At 38.0% G+C, this 22,922-nt stretch overlaps 1 protein-coding gene across 9 annotated transcripts in view; it reads left to right on the forward strand.

Annotated features, from left to right (window-relative positions):
* Positions 1–22,922, forward strand: part of frmpd2 (FERM and PDZ domain containing 2) — a 52,737-nt gene that overhangs the window by 10,672 nt on the left and 19,143 nt on the right. For all 9 annotated transcript variants that reach the window (XM_030163449.1, XM_030163448.1, XM_030163450.1 and 6 more), the window contains exons 9-22: positions 1,349–1,420; positions 1,506–1,680; positions 5,052–5,187; positions 5,285–5,423; positions 6,541–6,693; positions 10,729–10,914; positions 14,910–15,069; positions 15,160–15,358; positions 16,883–16,983; positions 17,216–17,296; positions 18,063–18,170; positions 19,999–20,115; positions 21,787–21,968; positions 22,238–22,336. In XM_030163449.1, the coding sequence (XP_030019309.1) occupies positions 1,349–1,420; positions 1,506–1,680; positions 5,052–5,187; positions 5,285–5,423; positions 6,541–6,693; positions 10,729–10,914; positions 14,910–15,069; positions 15,160–15,358; positions 16,883–16,983; positions 17,216–17,296; positions 18,063–18,170; positions 19,999–20,115; positions 21,787–21,968; positions 22,238–22,336 (1,908 nt within the window). The remainder of the gene's footprint in view (positions 1–1,348; positions 1,421–1,505; positions 1,681–5,051; positions 5,188–5,284; positions 5,424–6,540; positions 6,694–10,728; positions 10,915–14,909; positions 15,070–15,159; positions 15,359–16,882; positions 16,984–17,215; positions 17,297–18,062; positions 18,171–19,998; positions 20,116–21,786; positions 21,969–22,237; positions 22,337–22,922) is intronic.

Raw genomic sequence — 22,922 nt, forward strand, 5'->3', positions numbered from 1 at the left:
TGATCTGTTTTATGTTATTAGAGAAATAACCGATATTAGTTTTTATTGTAGATTTCCACCATAATGTGTTAATAACACTTTTCACACTAAATATACCAGCTAAGACTCAACCAAGCAGAGAAAATAAACCCATGAAGATCCAGTTTAATACCTGTCGATCCACTAATCCTGTCAATACATGTAAATAATTGGTGTAAAATACAGTTATTCATCTTTTCATGGTCATCGGATATGATCCATTTGGACATTCAGAGACTCTGTTGTTACCATGGAAACACTGTCATCTTCTACAACATTGATTCACCAGTAAAACCCGTAGAGTTGGATCAATGACAGTGGATGGAAACACTGGGTTTATGTTCAGTTAATGATAGATTTGACTGAAAAAGTTACTTTTTCCACATTTTTTTCTGAGTTGATCTAATAACCTTTGAATGTACTCTGAGTATTTATGAACATCTGCGTGATCAGTGAATTAAATATAGGAAAATAAATGATTTTCACTCAAAATGCAAAATTTAGAGGATAATATTGTAATGAATGGTGATAAATCACTTTGGAAACAGAAAAAAAAATGATAATTTAGAAGTTGCCACATACATAGTTGTGGGTCTTTAAGGCCTAAGTTCATCTGTTTAGTTTATGCACTAGTTTATACACTATAATGTTCTTACATTTTCATGCAACATATTAGATCTGTGATATTTCAATTAATATGTAACTTTATAAACTGAATTTTTACATTTAATAGTTGTATGCTAGCAAGTAGCTACCAATAGCAGTTGCAAAAGGCCATTCAAATGTGATTATTAAAAAAAAAGAAAAAGTAGAAGAAAAAAAAACAGAAACAAATTGCATTTAGCACAGACTGGATGCTACCCTCACTTTTGTTCAGATTAATTACATTCATCTACTTAAAATATGATGTACAAATACAATTGTGGAAAAAATTATTAGACCATCAGAAGTCATCAAAAACATTGGTTATGCAGTCAATAGTAGTCCAGTGTTTTCTTGTCAAGTTCTCTGTTTGTGGAATTATTTATAACAAAGAGCACAAAAGAAATACCTGTTATGTCCTCCATAGTAGAACTTTACATAGTCCTACATATTTAGGAACAGATATGTGGTTCTGCCTGAAGTCGAGCAATGTAAAAGTAACGAGTAATGTAAAAACTTACTTTCCATAGAGGGCAACTAAGTAAAGTCATGGATTACTTATTAAAGAAGTAATGAGTAACAAGCAAAAGTTACTTGTTAAAAGTAACTTCCCCAACACTGGTTAAGAGTAGGTTAAATTTCTTACCATGAGTGTAAAGTGATGTATTTTTTGTGTTTATCTTTGTAGGAAATGGGTCCTGAGTTTGTTCGGATATCAGATGACCCACTGGTTGTGTTGGAGTTGCCTGGGTCCATCGTGGTGAGTTCAAATGCACACGCTCAGAGTCAAAATTCATGATGCGAGTCTCAAACCTTCCAACGTTCACGTCTTCTCCTCGATGCAGTCGAAGAAAGGGAAATCTCCAACCACTCAGAGGGAGCTGAGCGTGGTGATGCCCAACGGTCAGAGCATCGTCATCAAGTGTGAGGTGAAATCCAGAGGAGGAGACGTCTTCGACATGGTCGTGGCTCACGCCAACCTGGTGGAGCATTTCTACTTTGGCCTTGCTTATATTGATGGTAAGGAAGCAAACTATGACATACAATTAAAATAAATATCACTTTACGCTTAAGGTAAGACATTTAGGCAAGGCAGGTTTATTTCTATAGCACAGTTCATGTACAAGACAATTCAAAGTGCTTTACATAAAACATTAAAAGCATTACAGCAGAAGCAAAAAAAAGTGTAGGCATGAGAGAAACAAACAAACAAAACAAAATCAGATAAATAGATAAAACAGATAAAAACTTTAAGCTTAAAAGAATAAAAACTCTATTCAAATGCAGCTGAGAACAGGTGGCTCTTTAACCTGGATTTAAATAACCTGAGTGTTTCAGCTGATCTGAGGTTTTCTGGGAGTTTGTTCCAGACATGTGGAGCATAGAAGCTGAACGCAGCTTCTCCATGTCTGGTTCTGACTCTGGGAACTGACAACAGACCGGATCCAGATGACCTGAGGGGTCTGGTGGGTTCATACTGGGTCAGGAGGTCACTGATGTGTTTTGGTCCTAAACCATTCAGAGCTTTATAGACCAGCAACAGAACTGTAAAGTCTATCCTCTGACGGACAGGCAGCCAGTGGAAGGACTTCAGAGTTGGACTAATATGATCCGCTTTTCTGATCTTAGTGATCTGATCTGGTCTTATTTAACCCACTTGTAACCCTGATATGTGCTGCTCCACCTTCACATGGGAGAAGAAATAATTTCACATCCTCACTTTTAGACGTTCAGCAGCAGAACCCTTAAACGATTCATATGTTATCAAAGTAATTACACGTTTAGTTTTAATTTCAGTTTATTAACCCTTAAAGACCCACAACTATATTTGTCACAACATTCAAGTGAATATATTTGTCTTTCCTAAGTGATTTATCAACATCTATTGCACAGGTGTCAAACATGTGGCCTCGGGGCCAAATCCGGCCCGCCCAAGGGTCCAGTCTGGCCCCTGGGATGAATTTGTGAAATGCAAAAATTACACTAAGATATGAACAATCCTTTTAGTTCAGGTTCTACATTCAGACCAATTCAATCTCAAGTGGGCAGGACCAGTAAAATACTATCATGATAACATATAAATAATGACAAATCCAAATTTTTCTCTTTGTAAATGTAAAGATTTTCATGTATTTACACTAAAACAAAAAATGTGAATAGCCTGAACAAATATGAACAACCTGAAATGTAAGTACAATTTTAACAATATTCTGCCCGTTATTAAATGTTTTGTGTGTTTGTAGATCCACTGTGATCTGTAAGTTATAATGTACATGTGGAAATGATAAACTGAGGCAGAATATTGTTAAAATTACACTTTTTTTTTCAGTTTGTTCATGTTATTCACATCTTTTGAAAGGATAGTTCGTAGATGTAAACCTTTTCGGAATGTAAATTTACTTTTTTTGTTCTAAAATATAGAGAAAAGTTTGGAGTTGACATTATTTCTATATTATTATGTTATTATTTTACTGGTTCGGCCCACTTCAGGTCAAATCTAGCTGAATGTGGCCCCTGAACTAAAATGAGTTTGACACCCCTGATCTATTATAACAAAATTCTCTGCGTGTTGCATTTTTCTGTGTAACTTATGTATTTTCCTATATTACTTTGTTTATTTATTTATTTCAAATATTGCATTAAAATCAAACAACAAAAGAATTATATAAAAGAAAGTCAAACATTCGAAAAGGAGCAGGATGAAATTTAATTTATAATCTCCCGCCCCCATACGCCATCCCTCACCAACCTTAAATTCCTATGTCAGATTCCATAAGTAACTCAAAAATCCTCACATATCAGACTAAATTCTGACTAGAAAAAACACAAAATTGCTGTACATATCAAGGATAGACTGTCCATTTTGCTGCAGCATTTCACATCAAAATAAACTCTGTCCATTTTTAGCTGTAATAGTGCACATATCAAAAACAAAAATAAACTCTGTCCATTTCATGACAATAATACACATATCAAATACAAAAGTACACTATCAGTTTCATAACAGTAATGCACGAAAATCAATTGTCATTTCTTAGCAGTAATATACTCATCAATAATATAATATACTTATCAAAAATAAACTATGTCCAATTCATATTGAATTTACTGGTCATTTATTGGTCATGTAGATCTTCATAGAAGCCCAAAGGTTGATGTCTCTGTTCCGTTATACAATCTGTATCATGTACATAGGCTTGGACAGAGTTTATTTTTGATATGTGTAATATTTTTGGAGTTATTTTTTGGATAATTTGATTTTGTGGCCAGTAGAAAAAGATGGAGTAAAGGGCGGGAGTATAGAAGTTGCACTTCATCCTGCTCCATTTCAAATGTTTTTTTTTTTGTTTTTTTTTGCCATTTTTGGTTTTAACTCTTTAAGTGCCAGACAGTTAAGGGGCTAATAAGCCTTAAAAGTGCCACAGAATTTGGCCGTTTTTCAGTATTTCGCGTCGTTTTTATAATATTTGAAGAATCCTGCAGGAAACCGCTCGGTAACATCCGACCGATTGCTGATTAGATTCAAAACGCACCGGACACAGCTGATTCATTATTGATCGTAATTTGCATAATTTATAATAATAATAATCTTTATTTATATAGCACTTTTCATACATTAAAAACTGTAGCACAAAGTGCTTTACATATCAGTTTAAAAATCAGTACCGCCCCCCACCCACCCACTCACCCGCACACACACACACACACACACACACACACACACACACACACACACACACACACATATACATGCAAACCCACAAGCTCACACATACTTAAGAAGACTGACTGAGCACGGGTAGACCAGAACAAAAATGTACAAGTAAAAGTAAAACATCAATTTAGGAGGCGCTGTCTCAGGGAGCCATCCGCACCAGGAGGCAGCCGCCGACCCCGGCGACCAGGCACCAGCAACACAGCCCCGCATCCCAACTAGTGGGAGAGGGCCAACTGGGACCCCCACCCACCAGAAAGGAGCAGACCCCAGTGAGAGAAGGCGCCACAGCCCCCGGAGTCCACAGCCGCCCCCCGGCATGGAGGGCTCCCTCTGATGAAACACTGGAGAATAAGAAACATTAAAAAGATATAAAAATATTATTTGGTCGCGTGACCTCAAATTCCCGTCTGCTTGGTCTCAAAAGGGGGACACAGAAAGAACGTCATCGAAATGTGAGAAAGAAATGGGGGTGGATGGTTTGTTTGTACACAAATGTGGCGTGTTCTCCAAAGCCGATCTGATCGGCCCGTGGCACTTTACAGGTTGTTTTCGTAAAGCCGATTTAATCGGCCCATGGCACTGAAAGTGTTAAATTCAAAATAAATGAAATCACAGAGCATTATGCCACACTATATTAGAAACTATTTGAATCTGTTCTCTCTATTTCGATCAGATAATGAGTTTTTCTTTTTGGACAACGACACCAAGATTTCCAAAGTTGCTCCAGACGGCTGGAAGAAAGTGCCTTCAACCACATTTGTCCTTTTCTTTCGGGTCAAATTCTTTGTGAATGACATATCTCTACTATTGTAAGTACTTTTCTTACTTTTGCTTCAACATTATTTAATGAAGTTGTTTTTTGGAACTATCAGAAATCCTTCATATTTGGTCATCTTTCTCGATCAGACACAAGCAGACCCGCCACCAGTATTACCTTCAGCTTAGGAGAGACCTTCTGGAGGACCGACTGTCCTGCCACGAAGAGACGGCGCTGTACCTGGGAGCTTTAGCTCTGCAGGCGGAGTATGGAGACTGCATACCTGAGGTGACACGCACACACACATACACACACACATAACCCCTGATGTGTCTGTGGTGAGCGTTCTGAATGTATGATTTATTTTAAATATTCATAGAAATTCAATCACTTGCTCAATAAGAAAAGTTTAAAACGTGTTGATAGCATAGACCTTGTTTTTTCCATTGACGACTGAGCATGCTCTGTACACCCCCCACCACCTGTGTAATGGGGGGGGGGCAGAACAAAGAGCAGTAAGTGAGACTGACTTGCTATAAAACTAGATGGTTTGGATTTTTTTTTTTTTTATATACCGTTTTGCTTGTGGTTTTTTGTTTTTACTGTTGTTTGCAGTGTTTTGGTGATTTTCCTTTGTCACTTTGTTTTTTCCAGTTTTGACTGTGTAACTGCTTTTTGGGCTTCACCCAGGTGTCAAACAGCAATGTCTCGGGGATTAAGACAAACAACATAATTGATGAGGACAAAAAGGCAGAAAAAAATGTCTATAAATTGACTTTTCTACATCATTTATTCCTTTAAACTTTGAATCTTTAACACAAACATAAATATTATGTTAGTTCCATCTGAAGTTGTTAGTAAGTTTGTAAGATGGAAACAAATTTAGGAAAATAAAAGACAAGTTTGTCATTTTCAGACATGTCTTTTTCACATTTTTAGTATTTTTGTTGCCCATTCAAATAATAGTTTAATTGAATCAAATAAAATAAATTAATGGAGCTACAGCTCTAGTATGGTGGCTCCAAAAAGCCCCAGCTCCCTTAGACTTACACTGAACTGTAAAATACTAAGTCAGTAATTATTTTCCAGAGCTCATTCTGGTCTCATTTGTCATATGTGGACCCTCTAGTAATGGTTCTTAAATGACTCCAACAACAAGATTTTAGGACTGATAGAGGTTTTGGATGTCTACTGTGTCCAGCTTTGATTGACCGGTGTGAGCTTGTTCACCCAACATGCTTCTATGATTGCATAAGTCAACAGTTCTAAACATCACCGTATGATTGTCGACTTACTTTTCATAGTATGTTATAATAACTGCAAATGAACGAGTCAGTAAACTGTGTATTATCACCTATCTTGTATTCTAAAAATACAAGCATGTCATTTGTTGTGATGTGTTTAGGTGTACGGTAGGAACTACTACCGGCCTGACCAGTACGTCTCCAAGAGTGTGATGGAGAAACGTGCCTTGCCTTACATTCAAGGGGAGCTGCTGAGGCTTCACACCAGCAACACTCAAATGCTCACTGACGAATCAGAGCTGGAGTTCCTCAAGGTACCAAACAGTCATATGTAGAAGAAAATCAAACTGAAGCCGATGATTTTAGATCACTGACCATATGATGTGGTGTAGGTATTTAAAACAGGAAGTATTTGAACTACCTATTTTTGAAGGTTTGAGATATATATATATATACATATATATATATATATATATATATATATATATATATATATATATATATATATATACACACACACACACACACACACACACACACACACACTATACTATATATGTACTATATCAGTGGCGGCTGCTTGTCTTTCAGACAGGGGAAGCTCATTGTTGGCTTACATAAAAAATAAATAAATAAAATCGTCCAGCTATTTAAACATGAATTTGGCCCTCTGTTCCTTTTTAAGAAAATGCTCAGTGACCTTATCGTACCAAGTAGGCGTCTTTTCCAGGGACTGGACCAGTGTCCTCTGAATGTCCAGCAGAGCTGGGCTGCTTAGATTGCCTTGGCCCAGTGTGTTGTGGGTGTCAGACTTCAGCCTTTTTAAACTAGAGATGCTCCTTTCACTCCGACCTAGCCAACAGTATGATTGATTTAACTATCTACAAAACGATATTAAACTCAAACAAGAAATGATTCAATTATGTAACCGAAACAAGAAAACGCTGAAATTGTGTTAATTTGAAACAAGGAAGTCCAATGAGTGTGTTTTATTTACAGTGCAAGAAATGAACAAGTAATTTCGTAGTGGTTTCTCTCTCTCTTTCACAGCAGAATGTGTGACGGTATTAAACTGAACTGTGTCAGTGAAGGAGTAGATCTGAAAACAGCTGTCAATCAAACGGGATTCAGCCTTTCGGCTGATCCTCCAATCAGCACGTGGGATTCTGGCGTCCAGCTCGGCCGAGCTCCGCCCACAGCTCCATTCACCCCCAGAGACGCCCAGCGTCCGGGGCCGGGACAACATCGTGGCATTTATCCAATTACCGTCCAGTTTTGACGCAATGAAAAAAACTGTTCCACTCAGTCCCATTGAAGCCCAGAGACGCCCGCAGTCTACGGACAAATGCACTGAGCAGAGATCGAATGAGAAAACAGCGCAACGGGAATGTATGAGAAGGGAACAACATCGCGTCTGTTGATTTGTGATAAAGCTGATTCTGAACGAACTCGTCTGTGAGATGAACGTGTTCTAACACATTTGTAGTCACTAAAATGTCAGCACAGCCCTACATATTTAACCATTTAATTTTCATAATTTTAGGGGAAGTCGGGCTTCCCTTGCAGTCTATGAGAGATCGCCACTGTACTATACTATACATATATATATATATATATATATATATATATATATATATATATATACATATATATATATATATATATATATATATATATATATATATATATGTACTGTATATACATACATATATTTTTTTTTCTTTACATAAAGTTAAAATGAATACAGATCAAATCAAAATATCAGTGCAATCACATTATTAAGTGAATAATGTACTTTGCGCTTCAATAAAGGCTTTGCATAAGAATATCCATATATGGACATCAAGAATCAATAAAGCAAGTAGAATAAAGAAACAGAGTATTTTCAAATATTATGTTGAGTCAGGCAGATAAACACCTATTATACACCAGTTATAACAAATATTATCAAAGAAGTGTTAACTAGATAAATGCTGCAAACAATCTTATTTTATAGGTTTTGCCACAGTTAGACTCTTAGAATTACACTCTTGATTTTATTTTTTTTTAAGTGTGATGTTAAAAATATGGATATGCAAGTATCATTCAAATTCAGTACTGAATGATGTTTTTATACACTTTCACCACAAAACTTCAACTACATTTAATATTTAAACTACATTTCTAATCTTCAACTAAAGACACACATTTTCAAGTAATGTTGGGTTGATATTTTGATTTAAAAAAAACAAACAAACCAAAATAATAACCGAAAACTACTGTCAAAATTATAAGGTTGTTTTTTCTATATTACAGTAGAATGTTATGAAAATGTTACAGAAATAGGGTGATGAAACTGATCCATGAACACCAGGGGTCATAGGTCACCAGGTAAAATATTGTTAACTTCATAGCTAGGGTGGGTAAAAAAATCGATTTAATCAATCTTAGATCGATTTTGTTTCAATCTTGCGTAATCGATTAATAGTGGATGAGATCGATTTTTCAGAGCAGGACCGGGAGTACGTGGAAGCGCGGCCAGCTCCGTCTTGCAAACCCCTGGGGAAGACGGGTCGTTTTGGTTTCGCTCGTGACGGCTCTGGTGCGGAAAAGACGCGGAGGAAGGGTGGGGAAAACCCCTCCGCTGGAGGTCCTCCTGGCCTCAAACCCGAACCCGCAGTATGAAGGAACTGGCCACCTGGAGGTTCTTCGAGGCGAGTTGCGGAAGCCGGTCGTTCTTGGAATAATAACTTGGATCCATACTATCACCTAGGGCTGAGTATGGAATTAGAGGAATAGTAAAGCAACAATGTCCGACTGCTACGCTACCACCACCCCCCCCCACCCCCACCCCCCGACCAACAATCACGGAGTGCACGCACCTCCCCCGCTCGGACCAACAATCATGGAGCACAACCCCCCCCCAGTGAGTAGAAGCCACCAGCAATTAAGCAGACTAAAGATGACGAAGAAGTCCATTCTGAGCCACTGTAGAAACATGGCAATGTTCATTATTTAAGAGCAGATTCAGTTATTTACTGCTGAAATTTCATATTTATTTTCTTTCTAATATCAATATTGATACCAGTATTGATGTGTTGCATGGCTGCAGTAGTCAAATAATCAGGTTACAGCTCAAAATTTTACTTTGATTTCACTAAATTAATCTGAATCAATCAATTAATACTGAATCGAATTGAGTCGTGATTAATCGATTCTGAACCTTATGAATCGAAATCAAATCGATTATGGAAACTGGCCATGATACCCAGCCCTACTCATAGCATAATTACCTAACTCATACACAAATGGACAAAAGTATGTGGACACGTTGAATTCAGGTGTTTCTTTTCTAACAAGGGTCTGGGATACAAAACAATAATGACGAATGTCATAATATAGTTTTATGTTGGGATGAATAACATATTGATTATTAATATTGATGTTTCTATGTCAGATCATCATGAACAGGACATCTTACAGCTGTAGACATGACGTGTCCCAATACTTTTGTCAGTATAGTTTATAAACATCAATATTTAGTTTTTAAGCTTAATAGGTGATTTGTCTTCTTCAGTGAGATGTGAAGAAAGTAGATGGTTAGTTGTGGTAGAAAATTGTTATTTACAGTCAGAGCATGAAAAATATGTTAGAAATTTAGAGGAAGAACATTTAAAATCATAGTCATGGATAAAAAAAACCCAAATAAAAAACCCAAAACAAAATCAGTGTTGAGAGAAATTAAGTAAAAAACATCTCTGAGTCATTTTGGAAGCAAAGATAACAATTTAAACCAAACTAAAAAACAGCTGAATTCAGCGTGTCCCAATACTTTTGTCCATGTAGTGTATGACTAAGGCAGTTATGTTATGAGGATATTGATATGTACATTCACAAAGACTGTTGAAAAGTGTCTTTGAGTACCTAGAAAAGCACTATATAAAACCGATTTATTAATATTGTTATTATCAGTAACAGCGACTCATTCCAAAAACAGTAAAATATTGAGGCGAATTTGCAGCAATAGTCTACAAGGGGTTAATAATCCAACCTTTAAACTATCGTATTTCTTTCAGGGATTAAACAAAGGAATCTAATTCAACATAAACACTGGACATTTAAACAGTCATGACATGTTTATTTCTATAACATACTATCTAAACAAAATAATATAATAATATATAAAGTGCTTTGACTGACAGTGATTCTCTTTGATCAAACCTCAATGGTTTGGAGATGAAAAGGGCCCTGAGGGTTAGAATGGGTGGGGTCATGTCTGGGAGGGTTCCGTCTCAAAGGTGTGGCTGAACCTGTGTACAGACCATGGTTTCTTCTTCATGGTCGTCTTCACTGATATCCACTCTTTGCAGGTGTGTCAGCAGTTGCCTGAATATGGCGTGTTGTTCCACCGTGTGACACGTGAGAAAAAGCCTTTCGATGGAGCAATCATCCTCGGGGTTTGTGCCAAAGGAGTCATCGTCTACGAGGTCAAAGATGGCTGCCGATCCACCTGCCAGAGTTTTTACTGGAGGGAGACGGCCACCATCTCCTCTAATGTGAGCCCAACAGTCAGTCCAAGGAGTTCTTCATGACACTGAGCCTGTTCACATGCACACCAGTACTCTGATCATTATCCGATATCTGGAGATGTCAGACTATTCAAGTGATCATGTAAACAGTATAATCTGATCTATTTTATTAGATAACAGCAGTAATCTGATTATGAGAAATCAGATTAACACACCTGGATTTCTGCATGTATACAGGTTAATTTGATTTATTTAGTTCTTTTACATCTACGCATGTGTAATTACAATTAAAATCATAGAAGTTACATAGTTAAACATGAATGAAAGACAACAGGAAGTTTGAGTCTACCATCACTACATATGTACAAACTCCGAAAGAAATCTGATAATGGACTGGAGCGTCTACACCAGGGTTTATCGATTATCACATTTCTTAAGTGTAAATGCATTAGATTTGATTATTACAAATATACGATTACTCGCAGTTATCGCACTTTTATGGGCATGTAAACAGGCTCACACATCCCAGTGTCAAAGTGAAAAAAATTGCTTCTTTGTGCACAAAACACACAAAAACGCCCCTTTCAGCTGCATCTATTGACCCATAAAGACCCAGTGCTACTTTTATGGCAGTTCCCAAATGATTTTTTTTTCTCTCTGTTTAACCTTTAAGTGATTTATCACCATTTATTATAATGTGTATTTTCAGTGAATATTGTGTATTCTCCTATATTGTTGGTGTCCTTCCAGTGTATTAGTACTTCATAATCTATGTGATGTTTTATTATGTTGGTCATTTGTCCAGGACAACAGATGGAAATCAGCTTCTCTGCTAAATCTGGTGCATGCATCTTGTTCTTTGCAACTAATGCCAATAATCACTGGGCCGGATCTACTAAGATCCCAATTTGCGTGTTCTAATTTGCTTGCGCAATCTAGAATTTTGCGTGTGGGGTGGAACTGCGGCTTGCGTGTGATTTACAAAGATTGCTTGTGCAAATTACAACAGGTGCAAAGTCTTGGAGACCACCCTATTTAAATGAGGGTTTTGCGTGCGCTACTGGAGACAATACGCTGTAAAAACTCCTCTGATATCTGCTGTTATTAATGGTAACCGTGCGCTGAATGATCCAGACACACGGAAATGTAAAGCTGGGGGAGTTTTGTCATAGAAGGTATTGCATGACTCATTCATTCATTCATTTTTCATTTTAAAGGTATGCGTGTGTGTGTGTGTGTGTGGGGGGGGGGGGGGTGAATGACTCTCAGGCGCACATAATTTTGTCACACTGTAGCCTAATGTCAGTGTATATTTTATACATAATCATCAGGAGTGGAAAAGAGTCCCATAAAGTGTGTGTGTGTGTGTGTGTGTGTGTGTGGGGGGGGGGTGGTGGTGGTGAATGACTCTCAGGCGCACATAATTTTGTCACACTGTAGCCTAATGTCAGTGTATATTTTATACATAATCATCAGGAGTGGAAAAGAGTCCCGTAAAGTGTGTGTGTGTGTGTGTGTGTGGGGGGGGGGGGGGGGGGGGGGGGGCATAGGTCTTTCTTCTGTCATTCCAAAAATGTTCACACAAGGGTGAAAAGTGCATTCTTTGCATCTCGTTTCATCATTTCCATGTCTTCTAACCACTTCCATGTGTGCGCAATTACACATCCAACCCGTTTGCCCCTCCTTTTGAGACGTGTTAGATATAGACGCAGTTTCTATCAGCAAAATTGCTTTTGGGTTTGATAAATCACTTTGCATGTGTTAAATTAATATGTTTACATTTTCTCCTCCCAGCACATGCACTATTGCGTGTAAACGCCCCAAATTGCATATTCATTGTGGCAAATGTACTAACTGGATGCAGACACGCTATTTTGCACCTTTGACAGACACAACCCTTAGTGCACACTGTTAGTAAATCAGTTTGTAGATTTTGTTGCATGTGCAATGAGTTTGCAGACGTTTTAATACATGCAAACCTTTTGTAGATCCAGCCCACCATCCTGTAAGTAAATAAATAAATACAAATATTTAATTTACTGATCTTGCAAGATAAAAACTCAGGCTAAAGTTGAGGGTTACAACAGAAACAGAAAAAAAATCTATCAATCTATCATTAACTGAACTTAAACCAGGGATTAAAGTTCTCCGTCACCACGACGGATTTCCGTCAAATGGAAAAATTGAGGGGGGAAAAAAAGTCATATTGAAGTAACTTCCCCACGTGACTCCACGATCCTGTCCTGGGTCTGCAGGTGTTTAACACAGGCACGCCACGCACAGGGGGCTGATAGGTTTAACAGTGATGATAATAAGATGACTTCTTTATTTTTATGTCAGGAGGACAGATTGATGACTATTTGTCTTTGGAAGGAAATGCTGCTCATTCTTTGCCTCAGAAACACATGGACAAGTTCAGCTTTACCGAAGTTCAGCCTCCAGACCAACTTTAGTTTAGTGCTAACAAGTAGCTTTCATTATGAAAGAACCACAGCGAAAAGGGGAGAAGACAGAACTGATCTGCATGGACCTTCATGTTTGGGTTCATAGCTGATCTCCTCTTGCCGGTATATGACTAGTGTGTGTGTTTGTGTGTATGTGCCCTTCCCGTGCGTGCGGCTGTGCGCGCCGCGGCCTTACGCGGTTACGCGCCCGACTGCATAAGTGCTTTATTTTGACCCGTTTAGCATCTTATTTCTATCTGTGTGGTACAGTACAAAGATAAAACTGAATGAATGAGTAACACCCTTGGTATTTGCAAAGCCACTGTATTTTAAATACCCTCAGAGAGGATCTGGAACGGAACATAATTTCTGTTTCAGTTGACGTAATTTCTTCCAGTCAAAAGAGAACATGATATTGGTGGGAGGGGGTTGTGGACGCAGGTTTGACGACGTACAGATTATTTTGGCCAGCATATACGACATCATGGACACGTTTGTAGAGGAAGGTGCTGAAGTAGGAACTATTGAGAGATGCGTGAAAAATAGATGGAGGTGGGCGTGGCTTGATGAGAAGGGAGACAATGGAACTCCAATTAGATCATGGTGCAAAAAAATGAAGCAGCCTGGTGCGTGCACGTGCGTAGTTTGCCACAAGAAAATTCTGTATGAGTTGGTTAGGGTTACATTTACACAGACATTTTCCCCAAAATTCATGTGCTGTTGGAGTTGCAGTTATGTTTTAGGAGTTCCTAAATTGTTAATTAAAAGTTTTTCACTCATTTTTTGCAGTAAGGTTTTCTTCTACTTATTATTTTCACTTGCTTCAAAGGTTTTCATACCCTTTAAAATTAACCAGAGCACCAAAATTGACCTGAAGCTTTAAAAATTTTCTGGGGGAGGACCCCCAGACCCCCACCAATACCACTCATGACAATTTTTCTATTCATGTTACTAATCTTCTACACCTGTACACTCTCACATTCAGTGTGTTTTACAGTATTGCCAAATTTGATTATATAAACTTGTACGCTATAGTAGTATTGTATGGCATCATTTTTAATAGTGGCCAATGATTTTGACCAGAAGAAAATTTTCAGTCAGATGAAAAATTTTTTGCTTTAATCCCTGACTTAAACCCAGTGTGTCCATCCATTGTCATTGATCCAACTCCATGGGTTTGACTGATGAATCAATGGTATAGAAGATGATGGTGTTTCCATGGTAACTATGGAGCCTCTGAACATACAAATGGCTCATATCTGATGACCATGAAAAGATGAATAACTGTATTTTACACCAATTATTGACATGGATTGATAGGATTAATGGATCAACAGGTATTAAGCAGTTCAGATCAGTAGATCGTTTTGTTTGGTGGTAGATGTTTGGGTCTTTATGGGTCAAATAGCGCTGAAAACTGAGCTGAATGTGCTCAAAAGAGGATATGATAAATCTGAGTAAAACATGGAATTAGTAATATATTAGTGTAAGTAATAAATCTGAGCTTTCCTTATTTTCAAAGGTTATCATGTCATTGGGGTTTTTCATCTGACACAATGACTCATTATGTTCCTACAGAGGCGTAAATTTGTAGTGGAGAGCCGAGGCAGCAAAAAGAAGTACACTTTCATTACAGAGAGGTCCAGAATTGCCAAATACCTATGTAACCTGTGTTCAGCCCAGCACAAGTTCAACAATGAGATGAACTCTCGTAAACTCAGCCACAGCCTTGTCTCAGGTCAGTCACTGCCAAAACTACTGCAGCTCTGTCACATTCCTGGACTATTTTACTGAAAAGAAGTGTGTGTTTGGTTGTGTTTGCCTCCAGAGGAGAACCTTGTGCAGTACGCAGCGGTGTGTCGAGCTCAGAGCAGCCGGATGAAGTCCTTCTCATGTTCTGAGACGCCACAGGATGACAGTGGGCTGACCACGCCGCAGGACGAGTCCTTGACCAAGCTGTGTGATGATGTCACAGCCCGGATCGAGGCCCGCATCAAAAACCAGCGCCAGAGTTTCAATGAGCACAGGTACTGATGGTTCAGTGTGGAGAAACTCAGCTCTGCTTCGTTCTGTTTCTAGTATGATTAGACTGGACTACAGCTGATATGATTAATCGATGAATCAACTCAAATGGATCAAAAGATTATATAGATCTGGGTGCTTCTATGAAACTGGTCCTAAAAACAGGACATGGGGGTTAAAAATTCCAACCAGATATAGACTAATGTTATAAAGCAAGTTTGGAAGCACTTTGGGTTTATTTTAAAAATAAATACTTACTGAGATAAAAGAGGAACTATTTTTCAGATAAAACACATTTTTATATTTTTTTATATTATTTTTTATACAAAATCCACATTTAACACAGTAAAAAGGACAAGAAAATTACATGCTACTATTTTTTCAAATATCTTTTTATTCTCTCACAGGTTCATTTTGGGAATTGAACAAATTATTCAAGGCAAGGTGTTTCACAAAAATGACCACTGTTGCAAAATCACTTATGATTTATTTGTGTTTAAATGGGCAGGTTCCACATGTAACGTGAGTGGACATGATGGGTTACATACAAAATCTGGAATGAGACTGAGATTCATGAAAACCCACATGTCTGGGTTAGAAAAACCACTAGGATTGACACATTTAACACAGTGTCTTTATTTATAGTCTATATAAGACCATTTACAGACATGTTTTCAGATCAAATACACTGACTCTTAGGTAGTTTTTCATGTCCCAATTTGGGTCCTATTTTTGGCCCCAATATTTTATTAAAAATTCATTAATTCTGGGATGACTCAGAGCAAGACTATATATATTTTTTTGCATGTGTCTCTCTCTACATTTTCTTTTCTTATTGAGTCTAAAAACCTGGCAAAGTGCCAGATACAAAAATGAACCCAGTTTCATAGAAGCATCCATTTATAAAAAATATCTACATATCATTAGCCTCATAGCATAATACATATATTTATTATTAATATTGATGTTTCTATGTCAAATCATCATGAACAGGACATACAGGACACTTACAGCTGTAGACACGATGTGTCCCAATATTTATGTCCATATAGTAGATAAACATCAATATTTCATTAAAGTTTAATGGGAGATTTTTCTTCCTCAGTTAGATGTGAAGAAAGTAGATGGTTAGTTAGTAACTGAACATGAAACTAACATCCAACTGAAACAAATACAGACTCATATTTATAATGTTTGTGTGGAAGCTTCAAAGTTTAAAGGAGTATGTGATGGTTCCAAAGGAGAAAAGTCAACATATAGACATGTTCTTCCTTTTTGTCCTCGTCTCCTCCGTTGTTTGTGTTGATCTTGGCGTCGTGTGTCACAATAAGCGTCCATGTGAAACACAACAGTGGAACCAATGTTTAGTGGGAAGCAAAGCTTCGATTCAGGAAAATTGTAATCGAATAATGTTTTAATTGATTCAAGTTGATTAATCAATTAATTGTTTCAGCTCTAATTCGTATTAATGGCCTGCTGTGTATGTTTACTGTGCACTGACTGTATCACCGTCCATGTTTGTTCTGCAGTACCTGCTCCAGTAGTCAGCGCAGCAGCACCGGTATGCGTTCCCCAGCCTGTTCTCAGAGGAGTGGATCCGAGGCCCCGTCTGGATCCCCAGCAGCCAGAGGTACAGATACAGCCAAATTCACATCTGTGTTACAAATGCATGGATGTGCTATGCTACAGCCACTAAATATGATTCTGACACTGATGTTGCTTCATATTGGTCATAGTTGCATATTTTCAATCGGTTGTTGAAGATGTAGATCTATGGATTTTCTGAAAGATGTTTTATAACTGAGGGAAGAAAAGAACTTTACATTTTTGCTTTGGCTCTTTTGCATGTCTGCACCCCCCAGAAACTCCGACCAAAATGGGACCGTCCTCTGAGAGAGAAGTCATATGTGTTTCCTTAAAGAAAGACCCAAAGCTTGGCCTGGGTAAACCACTCACACAGCACCAACAGCATCCTTGTGAAACATTTTATCTTTAACTATTGTAGTTTCCTCATATTCCTCAGTTTCCTCATTTTTACAGGAGCAGCCCCATGTGCCTTTTAAAAATGACTTTTACTTTAATGTTATCACAGGTAGTCAGCATTCATTTGAATGCTCTAAAAGTAGTTATAACGTCATGAATGAATCATAATTATTTGTATCACTCAAAAATGTTTATACCAGTGTAGATATTTATACCTTGGTTTCATACTTCATGACTTTAAATTAAACATTTTACCACAACTTCAGATGTCTGTGAACATGTTATGATGTGCAATAATATTAATATATTTACTTTTAATATATAAACTGGAATATTTAACTTTTTAACTCACCGACTGCAAAAATATATTGTGCCTTTAGTGTTATGGATGTTGGATGTTATATGTTGTATGTATGTATGAATATTTTTTCAGAATATCTTTTATGGAGGTGCACCCAAATTTCACTGTTATGTAATACCATGACTATAAAGTCTCTTATCTTATCTTATCTTATCTTATCTTGTCTTGTCTTGTCTTGTCTTGTCTTAACTTATTATAATTATTCATCATTAATGCTGGTGTGTGCATATGTTACATGAGATTTACTCCTTTTGCTGTTAAAATTTAAGATCAAATAGTAGGCTTTGAAAGTATCAAACTTTGATTTCCAGCCATGGTTTTAAGAAAGTCTGTTCCTAATGCACCTGTGCTTTGTGTCCATCCAGGCATAGTGATAGTGGGAGAGGACACAGTGGGCCGATATGACCTGGGTATCTTTGTGGCTTCTGTTGTTCCTGGTGGACCTGCTGATAAGGACGGACGCATCCGCCAAGGTACAGATCCACAGAACTGTGGGGTCACTCAGTATGTTGGGGGTTGATACTTGGATTCTCTGTGAATTTTCCTCATGGAACAAAGTCGTTCTTGAGGTATCACTGCCCTGTTTACCAAGACACGACTGGTTTGAGCGGTCCCACAGACCATATGTGGATGTTTTTATGATGTGACATGAAGAATCCTCATGTAGATGTCTACCATTATAGGCACTTAAAGACCTCCTCCATCTTTGCTTTGACTTTACTTAAAGAATTCCAGTCCAAACTGAAGGTCCCATGGTTTAGCTGGTTGAAGCACCTGCTTAGTAAACAGGAGATCGTAGGTTCAAATGCCAGCAGGGCCTTTGTCCTTTTAACATCAAACCGAGTGCTCATCAATGATAGTTGGACAATATTACCTGCAATGAACTGTACACTGGGCACAGTTCCTTAAATAATGCTTTGTAAGTGTCCTTTGGGCAGCCTGTCAAGTGCTCAGCATTTTATTGTGGCTTGCACAAGTCATTTACCATTATCCACAACAACAGAGTTTATTGTTTGCAACCATTTTATGTTACTGAAAAAATAGTGTATAATTTGCCTCTATGAAGTAAATATTGTGGTTGTTTTCAGCTGATGTGGACAGACAGACAGACAGACCAGCCTGTGAAGGATAGGGTTTGGACTTGATGCTTTAATGCTTTAAATGTTATAATTTATCTGGCCTTAGGCAAGGCATTACTACTACTACTACACAGTGTGCCAATGATTATTTTATTATTTGATTTAACTAGGCAAGTCAGACTATGGACACATTCTTTTTTACAACTGTGGCCTGGCAAAAGGCAGGGCCATTCCAGGGAGAGGCAAAAGGGGGCTATAAAAGAAAACAAGATTAAATTTAAGCAAAGAAGACAGTCTAAACACCAGACTGAGTGATATTTACAAAGCCACAGCTAAAATACACATAAACGCAGTAAGAGTACATGGACAAGTTAGCAGTCTGTGACAGCAGCATTTGTCTTTCAAATGATCGGTGACAAAAGCGATCAAAGCTGCCTTGGAGATGAGGATGTCTAGTCCAAGTCTGTGTAAGTTCTCATTTGCCCAGGTCATCGTTCTTCTTGGTAGTTCTTCTAGGTTTGACTGGACTTTTTTTTTGGCTCTTTTGAAAATGTTCATTCGTTCAAAAGAGCGAAACAAGTCAGTTGAACCGAAAGAAAAATGACCAAGAAAAAAAGTCTAGTCCTAGTGTTTTTGGACATCATCCTGGTCTCTGGTCAGACTGAAAGGATGACAAACCTAATGAAGAATTACTTTTAGGGACAGTTAACAGAATCAAGTTTGCAGAGTGAGTGTTGAATGCAGAGGATGAGGTGTGTAACAGTTACCAATACAACATCCATGTAAAACACACACATCATCCACCCTTAGTATATGTGTGGACGCTTTTCTGATGTCATTTGTAGAACCTCTGTTTTTCCTCATGTAGTCGTCTGCCCTTATAAGGCATGAAAGACCTTTCACATCATTATTGTGATTTCACTTTCTCTTCCAAAGGCCCTGGGGTTTTTGTGGTCAGAGTAAGTCAACAGTTGACTAGTAAACAGGAGATCCTGGGTTCTAATCCCAGCTGGGTCTACATACCACACACAGAAAACCACTGATGGGTACCTGTGGTCCAAGATGGAACCAATGCATCACAATAAACTCACAAGTAAAAGACAAGAGGAATCACAGTTTTGGAGGGGTGTGTGAAATTGGACTCGTATGCAGGGGTCATGTGAGGGTTTATCTGCACTGTTACTGGACACCAGCAGCGTTTCACTGTGACCTTTTCTTGCAGGTGGTCGCCTGATCTCTCTGAACCACATCAGCCTGGAGGGCGTCACGTTCAGCGAGGCAGCAGAGGTCATGCAGAGCAGCCCTGAGGAGGTGCAGCTCATTATCTCCCAGCCAAAAGGTGCTTTGTTTGTGCGTGATGATACTGTGACCCTAACCCTTTACCCTCCTTTGAAATCAGAGTCATTTAGTCGCTGCCTCTTCTCTGACAGCACCTGTTCTGAGGTCAAAACAATGACAATTCTCCAAACCCTGATGGGAAAATAAATTCAAAATGGTTCCCTCTTTGTAATTTCTTTCCATTTTGAAGGTCCTTTATGCAACATTTAGGGCAAGGGTGTCAAACATGTGACCTGTGGGCCAAAACCGACACACCCAAGGGTCCAATCCCACCCGTGGGATGAATTTGGAAAAATTCTAAAATTGTACTGATGATATTAACAATCAAGGATGTGAAATTCAGTTTAGTTCAGGTTCCACATTCAGTCCAATTTGATCTCAAGTGGGCGGACCACTAAAATAACAGCATAATAACCTATAAATAATGAGAACTCGCAGTTTTTCTCTTTTTTGGTGTAGTGTGAAAAAAATAAAATTACACAGTGAAAGTGTTCACATTTACAAACTATCCTTTCACAAAAAATGGGAATAATCTAAATAACCACGAACAACCTGAATTATTAAATTTTTAATTATTAATTATTACAAATAAGTGGAATTTTAACCATATTCTGCCTGTTATTAAATGAACTTTTATTGGCAGAGCTCAGCTCTACAGCAGCTCTCCTCCTAATTATCACATGACCTCAGCTGACAAATTTAACCAAATACCACCAGGTTCAGCAAAACAACTCAAATAAAACCCACTAATAACAACATTTTTACTAACGTTACCTTATCTTAAAAACTACATAATTTGTGGTTATAGTAGTTAAATCTAAACAGCTGGACAAGTTAAGATACCTAACTAAAGGGCTACAGCTGAAAATCCAACATAACAGTTGTATAAGGTATAAATTTATACAAACGCTAACAAATACAAAAGAAAACAGAATTTGCAACATAAATGTCACTAATACAGGAAATACACTTGATAATTTGAAAGATGATGATATCTTATTAACTTTGCACTGGAGTTGCTAGATCAGCTGCAATAGAAATAAATGTGTTCCAACGGTGCTACACTCATTGTTGGAACTATCGGCCCCTCCATATCCCGGAAGTAGATCCATATATTGTCCGCCATTTTTTTACAACTGGAGTGTCACGACTCTGTTATATTGATGGCTCTGGTCCGGCCCCTTTGATATCATGTTGTGTTGAATGTGACCCCTGCACTTAAATGAGTTTGCCACCCCCACACTTGACAATATATTATCAATATGATAATTAAAGAAATATACATAATAATTGTGTAAAAATATAGTTGTGTTTAATTATAATTATGTGGTTATAAGGTGGAGTTAAACCGTCTGATGGACACAAACAGGACTGATTTCCTGTGTGCTTCAGTGGAGCATTTGGGTGGAATCATTTGCTAGTATTTTACTGGTCTGGTCCACTTTAGATTAAACTGGGCTGTGTGGCCCCTGAACTAAAATGAGTTTGGGGCTCCTTATTTAGGGGAATTTAGGTGGATTGAATTGCAGAGCTGGAATATGTCATGGTTGTAGCTTCATCACCAGATGTCATTAAACAACACACACTGAACCTTTCAATGCTAAAATCATATACTTTTCCAACTTTTCCTACTGAGGTTTAACATTACTTCCTAATTGATTTTAATCTCCAGTCTCCCACAGCCCGAATAGTGTACGCTCTCCCATCATAAGAAATTATGAATCCCAGTCGATGCTGATGGGAGAGAGTCGATCTGCAGATGAAAGTTTGGACGAGATCGTCTCGGTGATGATGACACCGAAGGCCAGCAACAGGCTGAATGTGCCCCGTGAAGTACGCATCCACACTGCCCAGGTACAATCACCTGCAGTAGGAGTCTGTATGAACACGCTGCAGAAATAACAGGATCAGTGTTAAAGTGTGTGTGTGTTAAATGACTTAGTTTTTAGTGCACTGCCAGTATGTATATTTATTACAACTGACCTGTTTATTATATTTTCTGTGCAGATCTGCCTGTGGGTCTGTACTGTTGTGCCTTTGTTGTGTAGTATGCATGTGGTCCTACAAACAAATTGCCCGTTTGGGACAAAGAATAAAACGGATTCTGATTCTGCTGATTTCAGGACGGCTGCTCTGTATCTCCCCCTTCAAACAGTACAAGGCCAGAGGAGATCACTGTGGAGCTCAGGAAGATCTCAGGAAGTCTGGGCATCAGCATCTCTGTGAGTTTTACAGAGAAAATGTTTGCTTTTGGCTGCAAAACCTAAGGACGCTTTCATGTCTAAATCTACCTTGTTTGGTCCAGACTTTTCAGTTTGATCCAAACCAAATATGCAGGTTTTGAACCTCTTCCCAACCACAATGTGGACCAGAAGAGGTCGTCTTAGTCTGAATCAACCTTGACATGTAAATTACACTCACAAAATTGTAGTGAAAATGAAGCAAGCACGTTTTCTTATTCACAAAAGCTTTAAGTGCAGTTGTTTGCGACGTTTTTTAACCCATAAAGACTCAGTGCTACTTTTGTGGCAGTTCCCAAATTTATTTTTCTCTCTTTTTAACCTTTCTTAAGTGGTTTATAACCATTTATTATAATATTATCCTCTGTATTAACTTATTTCTGTGAAAATCAGGTAGTTTCTTAGATTTAGTTTACTGGTCATGTAGACGTTCAGAACAGCTCTGATTAAAGTTGAGGGTTATTATATCAGGAACAGAGAAAACTGAAGGAAAATTGACTTTTTCATTAAACTCTATCAATAACTGAACATCAACCAAGTGTGTCCATCCACTGTCATTGATCCAAGT

The sequence above is a fragment of the Sphaeramia orbicularis genome, chromosome 19 (genome assembly GCF_902148855.1).
Source record: "Sphaeramia orbicularis chromosome 19, fSphaOr1.1, whole genome shotgun sequence".
NCBI classification, from domain to species: Eukaryota; Metazoa; Chordata; class Actinopteri; order Kurtiformes; family Apogonidae; genus Sphaeramia; species Sphaeramia orbicularis.